The 9,405-nt window shown below is 45.9% G+C and overlaps 1 protein-coding gene across 7 annotated transcripts in view; it reads right to left on the bottom strand.

Annotated features, from left to right (window-relative positions):
* Positions 1-2,667: 2,667 nt before the first annotated feature.
* LOC125019070 (adhesion G protein-coupled receptor A3) overlaps positions 2,668-9,405 on the bottom strand; it is a 160,661-nt gene continuing 153,923 nt past the window's right edge. Inside the window, exons 18-22 of one of the 7 annotated variants that reach the window (XR_007114014.1) lie at positions 8,628-8,723; positions 6,540-8,275; positions 6,129-6,207; positions 3,524-3,666; positions 2,668-3,174 (exon numbers count right to left, since the gene is read on the bottom strand). Coding sequence is in view for 1 of the 7 variants with exons in the window: in XM_047603575.1 (XP_047459531.1) it covers positions 6,856-8,275; positions 8,628-8,723 (1,516 nt within the window). In the remaining 6 variants the exon portion in view is untranslated. Of the gene's footprint in view, positions 3,175-3,523; positions 3,667-4,117; positions 8,276-8,627; positions 8,724-9,405 lie in introns of those variants that run through there. The other 6 variants (XR_007114015.1, XR_007114010.1, XR_007114011.1 and 3 more) reach the window with 6 other exon arrangements.

The following is a 9,405-nucleotide window of genomic DNA, read 5'->3' as shown; positions in this document are numbered from 1 at the left end:
AAACAACGTGAAGGGAATATTCAGACATGTCACTCACCGGCATGTCAAAGTCGTTCTTTCTTTCCCCCCCCCCGCCCCAGAACGAGACGCTACGTCGGATTGTCACATCATAGACGGAAATTCAGGTGCAGATCTTGTTGACAGTAAGCCACTGTGAGATAGCAGAATGGGGTTGAGCTTAGTAAAATAGGTTGGGGGTTTTTGTTCATTACTTTCATGTGCTCAGAGAGCGGGATAAGTCCTCAGAGGTCTTCTAGGGGGAAGCCGAGAGAAAGCGGCTGGCTGCAAGGCAACCTCTGCTCGGGGAGACATATGCCGAGGCAGAAACACAGCAACGACAACCAAATAAACCAGCGGAGCCGTTTCTGTTTTCTTGTGTTTGCAGCTCTGTGCCCCGCATTAGCATATATCCTACTCTTTGCCCGCCAGGCAAACAACTACAGTACAAGTGTGCAAAAGGAGAGCCAGGCTCTTCTGTTCCAAGCGAGTGATGTAGGAGGGCAGAGCCACATGCTTCTCAGGAGCGTACCTCATTACCCATCACCGCGTCGCGACTATCGCGAACATCTACATTCACACGAGAGCTGTGGAAGTGGTCAGATGTTTTCACGCATCAGCGCTAACCTACATCTCTTATCTCAACAGTGGATTAAATTACAAAAGATAATGTGATAAATTGGAGGTTACCTCAGTGGTTCTGCTGTTCTGCATTACGGTCTTCCATTAAAGAGGAGCGGCGGAGACTAAAACAGAGCTAAAAGCAGAATCAGTGACGTGCACAGAAGCACAAGTTCCTTTGTTTCAGCTGCACTCAATGTCAAATTTGAATGAAGTGCTACATAAAACAGCAGAATTGTTCAGGTTAAACAGACTACAACCAACTGCAACCTGTCCTCTGCCAAGAAATGTCCGGCAGTAAGAGCGAGGTTGCAAATTTGCTCCACATCGATGCACATCAGCTCGAGCAGCCAACTCTACGCACTCAATTGACATTTGGGAACAAATTATGTAATATTACCCGAACTGATGAAGGCCTTGTGCCCAAATGCACTGGTAGTAATATTCTCCGATCTGCGCGTTGCCGCAGAGTCTCTAAACGCACGGCAGCCTTTCAAGTGTGAATCCAATGTGCTCTCATTTTGTTGAAACTGGCCTCTTGTGCACGCAGAGCAATTCTTAACCCATCGCCCCATGGAGATGAAATCAAATGCTCTGCACAGCTGTTCTTGAGCAGAACCATTTGACAGACAGGATCTATCAGAAATGTGGTGCATCATTAATAACACGTTGAATAAAACAACACAAAGTAAGTCGTAATCAGCCTTTCCGTGTTACGCTTGTATGTCTTTCTTTGCAGCTGTGGAGTTTTCTTCCTCGAGCTTCCTCAAGCTTGTTGTAGAATTGAAAATCCTCAATTACATGGATGATGTTGCTCCTCCGGGTTCCATATATAATACATTGGTGCAAGTGCCACACGTGCAGTTCACTGTTTACATGCATGTAGTCTTTGCGCCCTCCTCCCACACATCGCGACACCGTTTTATCATTGACACGCACGTAGCAATGACTGCAGAAGCAGGAAAATCTTAGGGAATGAATGATGGCTCTCCTCTTCTTAAGTGCCCCAGCAAGCCATGAAATGTGACACTGAGCCAGTGTGCACAAGACCAGGACCCTGAAAGTAGCTGAACAGGATTTAGACATCACTCATTTTTATTTTCCTACTGTGACATGTCCTCAGTACAAAAGGCCTGCATAAAAATAGCAGAAAATGCATTTAAAATTATAATTCAAAGTGAAAGAACTTTATTATAAGGAACAAGGTTATTACATAGAGTATGTGACAAATTAAAGTTGTTACAATAGGAATAAGGTACATCTAGAAAAGATCCTTTTAAAAGTGCCATCAATTCGCACCTGTTAGCTATGGAAATTGAAATTAATCAGCTGACATCTCTGGTAACAACAGATTCAAAAGGCATTTAAAAAGCCTTCACAGACAACATGTCCAGAATCAGTGCAGCAGAGACAGAGCTTACACGAGGTATACTCCATTCAGCTTGGAAGTTGGAAATCAGGCGGGAATGCTGGCGGGAGTTGACCGCAGTCCAGTAAAAGTTAATCCAGAAGTCAAGGTGATGGAGCAGCCATCTTGGAGTTCGAAGTCTGGTTTGGTGAGGTTCTTCTGCTTTCCGATTCGAGTCATGGGGGTAATCCAGTTGAAATTTCTGATTTGGGAGTTGGAAATTCTCGCTGCTCATTTAGGATCACTTCTGTGTTTAGATCTTTTTTTATGCTCGTCTTTTAACCTGTGACATCACACATGATTATCACCTGGAGATGAATAAATCTTCATGTGTGGTACCAGTGGTCTGTGATGAGTACAACACTCGGTCAACTGCAGCTGTATATACGTACGTACGGAAAACTGTGAATAGCACATCTTTACTTTTCACTGCAGCTTCACATACACATTCAGAAACACACACACAGACGCACATTAGAAATATAGCTTCCTAGAAACCAAAGTGATGATATCTAATAAGAAGTGTTGCCCACCTCTTTCTGTCTTCTCTTCCTCTTTGATCTCCCCCTAAGCCCCAAACCCTTCCCGTCCACCACCGCCACCGCCACCCTCCCTCCCTCCCTCCCTCCACCGCTCCAGCTCGCTCTCCATCCCTGCCAGTCTTCAGAATGATATTTAAGTCAAGGACGGCATTAGCATGATGATCACAGCCTCCCATCACAAGTCCGGCCGCAAGACAGGCGCCGGAGGAGCGGTGCTTTGTTATTGGAGGTAGGGATAGACCTGCCAAACACGCAGGACGTAAAGAGTGTGGAGAAAACACAAAGGCACAAAGAGACAAGTCGCCATGGCCGTGAGAAATCACAGGTGAACTGTGATCACGTAGGACAGAGCAATACATGTGTCTGCATGCAAGGGAAAACATAATTCGTTTTATGCTTGACGTCGTTGGATTGATCCACGCAGTGTCAATGAGACACAACAGCTGCTCACTCAGGCATCAAGAGCGGTCCGCACAGCTCCTACATCATTTTAGAAATCCTCATCACACATGCATCACATGGTCTTCTCGGGGGCACGCAAGCATTTTATCAGGCGCACCCTCGCTTTCGGCTTCCTCTCCGGCTCCCGCGCTCCTGTTTGCAAACCTGTTTATCAAAACAGGAAATTAAAACACAGTTAATTGTGTCGTAAACACACATCTGTGTTACTAAAATCTGATTAATTTTTAATGAAACAGATGTCTTCCTGGGCCAGTTTCTCTCTCGTAGCCAAACCCAGGGCACGGAGAAGTGTCTTTTTTTTTTCTCTCTCTCTCTCTCTGATGTTTTGAGCCAAAAGCCGTTCACTGGTTCAGTCACACAGTCCTGCGATTAGAGCCATCTTAGCTTCAAAAACATTATCTATACAAGCACCACAGATGCTTGTTTGATAGCAGCACACAAAGTAATACGGGTTTCTTGGAGAGATACCGGCTCGAGCCGTTCCGTGACTCACCTTTTCGTGGACAGCCCGCGGCGGGGTCTTCGTTGCAGGCAGAGAAAGAACGATGGGGTCTGATATTTCACACGGCTTTCAGTCCGACGAATAATCTAATGATCACGAAGGAGAGGAATGAGAGAGAGCTTGGAGCTTGTGGCCTTGGAGAGGGGGGAAAAAAAAAAGAACTAAAAATCCAGCTGCATGTTAAATGTGCTCATGCGTTTCATGGCCTGTCAAACCAGGGTGTGAGTCGCGATGCGCGAAAGAGGCACGGTCTCATTTCCTGGGTGGCGTGCGCACATGTGGACGCCTGTGCATGTATGTGGACAAGGTCTGGGCATGCACAACACACACTTATACTTATACACACACACACACACACACACACACAACAACACCAGCAGCAGCAGCAGCCGCAGCAGCAGTAGCGAAGCCTGCTATCATCTGAATTCCTCCCCTGTGGTGACTCCAAAACACATCTCACTTTCCATCACACTGTCAGAAGATATAAACATATATGTTTTTTTTTTTCCTTTTGCCATCTCTGTTAAATACAGCTTCATGCGCGCAAGGTGACGGACACACAAACACAAGCCAAAGACGCTCTCATCCGTTGCATGGTGAAAAAATACATTTATTGGAATCTGTGTCAATGTAGAAAAAAGTGAAAACTGGCTTTAGGTTTTGTCACAGTACCACAGGTGAATATTCCAGCAGTCTGGTGAGCCGAAACTAAGCCAGCAAGCTCTTTTAGGGCAGTACGTCTGCTACTGATGACAACAGAGAGGGCGGCCTACGGCGGCAGCCTGTGATATACCAAACACATCGTCTCACAGACACTGAAAAGCTCCGGCTGCTCCTAAGACACACCACCAGCAAATACACATGTTGTACAGCAATTAACCTAGACCAATGTTCTCAGTTTAATGTGGGTTTTGCACGAGAGGCCTGATTTCTTTGTGATACTGTTACAAATCGTTTTTCCAATAACTATAAAGCCGGGGCCACTGACTGCCAGCATCCAAGGTGGCTCAAAGGAGCTTCTACCGTATGATCAATCGTGAGCCAGCACTTTATAACCCATAAGTTCGGCCCATTATATCCCGTTTTGTTCCAAGACCCTGGAAAGTACTCCAGCGGCCCTGTGAAAAGCTACGAGGTTCATGCATCATCTTTGATGTCTACCGGGGCCTCTTTTTGCTATTCAAAGCCTGGCATTCAAATAAAGGGAGTATCACATTAATATTCTATCTTTTCTCGTCTGCAGAAGTCACTTCTTTCTTTTTTTTTCAGATACTTCTGTCTGAACAACCATTTCTATTATAAACATACCGTAAGTGACAAGTTCTATTCTGGCAGGCCAAACGTTTTTTTTTTTAAGGGTAGTGCATTTCTATTTCTGATATGACAGGATAAGTCTCACAACACATGGCGAGTCTGCATACTTTATGAAGACAACAGAAAAAAGCCATTTGAAAACAAACAAAGAGAAAGGACATTTCTAAACTCAGATACTGAGTATTAACATTGAGAGGTCATTTTTTTCCCATACAACTTTCTTTACATGTAGACTTATTTTAATCTTAAATATCTTAAATCTCATATAAAATAATTCATTCGAAAACCGATTCTATATACACAGACGAGAGTGTACAAGATGGATAAAGAGATGGTGTGCATGCTGAGGTGGTGTCGCTAAAGCTGGGTTTGCCGTGAGATTATATGCGCTGCTCGGGTGTGCAATATTTTTTTTTTTCATCTTTTCAAGTGTTGGCTTTTTCTGACAAAATGTATGACTGGTTTAGTCTGGAGCATTGTACTCTACAGCGTCATTCATAAAACAAACGAGTGCTTCTAAATCAATACGAGACTCCTTTGCCGTCTCTTTTGAGATGCAATTCCTCAAAGAAAATGTGACCTCGGTGGTAGCAAAGGAACGATCCGTACATCAACTTTGACCTCTAGTGACAACTCAAAAAGTCATTGGTCAGAGCAGAACGGTAGGATTTTCTGGACTGAAGCATAGAGTAAAACTAAAGGGGCGATGATACAGTATTTGTTGGGAACACGGGTTAATCCAAGAGCGTGACGAAAATACAAAGCAAGCTGGTAACGTTGTGTCAGGTCACAGCAAACGATGGGCATTCATTTATCGTGTTAAAATATAGCTACATACAAACAAACATGCTTCAGGGATATTACAAGTCAAATTAAAAAGAAAAAACCTTTAAAGGGATTGCAGTTTTTTTCTAGATTCTGCCATTTTTTTTTTTTTTGTAGTTGGCCAATAATGGGTGAGGTTTAAATGTTTCGTTGAGCACCTTGTTGCTTTTTCTAGAGCATCTGCTTTTACAAAGAATTACTCGCTGATTTTATATGAAGCAAGCGGAGCTGAGGAGGATAAAAACCTGCACACTTGTTTGGCAATGAACTGTGAGGGCCTGACTCTCTATGTGGCACGATATTGATTAAAAGCTGCACTGGATCCGATGACACCAACGTTCTATTCACAATGGCCGTTGCTGTTGGCTGTCGCTGTTATTTACTTTGCTACTCCAGTAAGAAAAAAAAAAAAAAACAACAGTGAAGACATCATATAGACAGCACGATCAATACCAACCTGGGTAAGGAGATGCTTAATTCATGTCTCTTTTTCTGTTGCTTTAAATTTTCACGACTTAACCAGCATCCACACGTCTCTGGAAAGCGACAGTATCTTTGTATATTAGTTAGAAAATCTCTAATAGATATTCACAGTTGCTTGACTGAATGGCAAAAATACCCATGAAGTCTAAAATTGCTGGTTTAGTCATCTAAAACTTGAATGGCAAGAGTCCTTTACTTTTGTACTGGAGAGTTGCAGACTATTCGATGGTTTCAGATTCAAAGTGTAAAAAAAAAAAAAAAATAGGGAAAAAAGAAAAAAAACTTGCAGCGTGTTGCTTTTGAGCGCTGACACATATTCATACGCACAACCATTCATTTTCTTGTATATATAGAGATCTGTAGTAATATGGAACAGTGGAAATACCTTCAATTACATCAGATGAAATGATGTGACACACATTTCACAAATTCTTTGCGATGGAAGAGATTCTGTTCCGTCTGTGGATGCTCTCCAGGGAGCGTTTGCATGACTTCGGATTTCTGTACAGTAAAACAGCACACATAGAAACATGAGGACATTGAAATAAAAATATCCCACGCTGATTGTGATCTTTAAAACGTTATTCAATTCATTCTTTTTCATTATTTTTTTTTTTTATTTCTAGAAAGGGAAGTGAAGGTTCATTTTGGCCGGGCGGGGGCAGTAGTGCCGTCTGCATCCCTTGGTTTTCCTTTCAACACTACACAGTAGTTTCATTCTTCCAGGGCCCGGTGCGTATATTCCCTGTGCTGTCAGAGGTGTACAGGAGTCCTTCTTGAAGGCCCCCTTTTAGAATCCCGTTCTGATTCGGCGGGTTCTGGGGGTAGGATTGTCTGCGGGGTGCGTGCATCTCCAGATGGTGATGTGTAGCCATTGGGTCCTCCTCGGCCACTTTGCCGCAGCCGCACAGGAAGACCCCCGTGTCTCCCGCCTCTGCCGGGCACAGAGAAGGGAAAAGGTCTGCCTTGGCACAGCAGATGTGCCGGTGGCAGGGATTATGACATGCCAGGGACTCGTGTGTGGAGGCTGCAGCAGCGTGGCACGTGTGGTGCCCATCGTGGTGGCCCTCATGGGCCAGGTGTGGACAGACGTGGGCATGGCGCTCGTGTGTGCTGTGGGGGCTGTCAGTGTGTGAGCTGTGCACGCTGCCTCCATCCACGCTGGACGGGATGTGATAGGCGTACTCCCTCTCACCCCCCGCGGCGCAGGTGCCCGCCCCGGCCCTGCGACTGAACTGACGCCCTTTAGTCCTGGTGCTGCTTTTTAGGCAGGGGTGCAGCTGGATCCCCGGCCGGTAACCCTCAGGATCGGCGTGCAGCAGCACATGCGTCGCGGCGGGCTCCTCTTCCATCAGCTGCTGGCTGTGCAGGGCGGCGCAGCACGGCGTCACCGGCGCCAGACACGTCACATGGTTCTGAGAGGACGGAAGGGCGGCGTGCTTACAGTGACCTAAACTGCCATGGCCGCAGCTCATGACTGCTTTACCTTGACACGGTGAGTCATGGTGGCAGTGGCTGTGGCCGTGGCCGTGCCCGGGAGTATCTCCGTTCACGTTGACTTTGGGCCGCGTTTGAACCGCCCCCTGGGCTCCCGAGCAGGCGTTGGCGCGGCGTCCAGGACAGCAAGAACACCAGCAATGCCAGACGTCATCCCGCTTGGCACAGTGATGGATGAGGATGAAGAGGCCGAGGGTGACGGAGAAGGCACCGTAAAGGCAGCTGAAGATCATATCCAGGAAGTGGCCCTGCGACACGGCCAGCGCCCCGAACGTCCACGTGGCCAGGAACAGGAAAAGGGTGAAGGCCGCTGTTCGCAACTGAGCCTTGAAGGAGTGCTCATTGGCCAGCAGCGCGGGGTTGATGGGAATGCCCGGGCAGCCGGCGGGGCAGTGGCTCCCGCTGGGTGGGGCTCCGGGCTCAGCTCCCTGGTGGCAGTGGGTGGGCACGTCGACCGCGGCCAGCCTCTGCTGCTCCTCCGTCAGCTGCTTGAGCTCGTACTTCTTTTCGGGGTGTCGCCGGAGCTGGATGAAGGTGCAGAGGAAGTAGATGCACGTCACCAGAACGATGAAGGCCACAGGGCCAAAGAAGGCTCCCAGGCTCGGCTCCCATGCCATCCAGCAGCTGCAGTACACACAAATAGAAGGACGTATTAGCACTTAGAACAAAAGAAAATAGAACATTACAAAGATTATGATTTGATACCAATATACACAGTACACACATAATCACTAATGTGTTGTTTACTTGACAGAGCGTGTGTATGAATGTGTATCCCCCAAAGGGAAATAAAACCACAAAGGTGAAGGTGCGCTCTTGTGCCTGAAAATGATGTCTATATATACACATGTAACCTGGTTTTAAAAAGTGAAATTAAGGTTCATTTCTGAAAGTAATTAAAAGAGAAAAACACTTTGCTGGGTAGCGTAGATAAAAGTAATTTAACCTCAGGAGCAGAAGCAAATCGAGAACTTACTACGGCGCTTGCTCCCCGCTGCCATAGTTGTCTATATTGACGGCTGCCGTGACCCCGCAGATGATGAGGGGCACCCCACCGCTGACTAAATAAAATCTGCGAAGTTAGAGAAAGGAGATGGAGAGAAAGAAAGAGACAAGCACACAGAAACATGAGGAAGAATATTTTGTGTGGGGGGGAAAAAAGGCATTTACAAATCGTCTATTTCACATCTGGACTACAGCGACACACTGTCAAAAAATGCGACATTATTACAGAGGATAGACAAAAGGAATAGCATTTTAAAAAAACACAGAGAAATGAAGTGCCAGATGAAATTACGGACAGTTTGTGTAACAAAAGCTGACGGCAAAGAACAGCATGAGAACGCATTTGCCAGCTGTCCTTTCTCCAAAATACACCGATCAGCCACAACTTTAAAACCATTTACAGGAGAAGTTAGTGTTCTGTAATCGCTTGTTCACAGCAGTTTTGGATGCACAGGGGAGACCTACGCAATATTAGGGAGGTGGTCATAATGTTATGCTAGATCACTGTATGGCAAAGATAAATAAAAGGAAAAACCCAAATTGCTGATGGGTAGCTTACTCTGTGAGCATGTCAATGTGCTTGCGATCACACTCTACGGGAGCAATCACACCTACAGTTTGTTTTCTTTGCTCCAAACCAAAGTGTGAATTTTATGGAATAAACAAATCTGCTTCCCGTAGGTGTAAGCCTGATGAACTTGTCATCACCCACTTCTGCAGTTTTTGGCATCTGTTGTTTTGTTACAGCT

Source organism: Mugil cephalus, chromosome 13 (assembly GCF_022458985.1).
Source record: "Mugil cephalus isolate CIBA_MC_2020 chromosome 13, CIBA_Mcephalus_1.1, whole genome shotgun sequence".
NCBI lineage: Eukaryota > Metazoa > Chordata > Actinopteri > Mugiliformes > Mugilidae > Mugil > Mugil cephalus.
The sequence above is the reverse complement of the archived record's forward strand: the minus strand, read 5'-3'. Positions and strand labels throughout refer to the sequence as shown.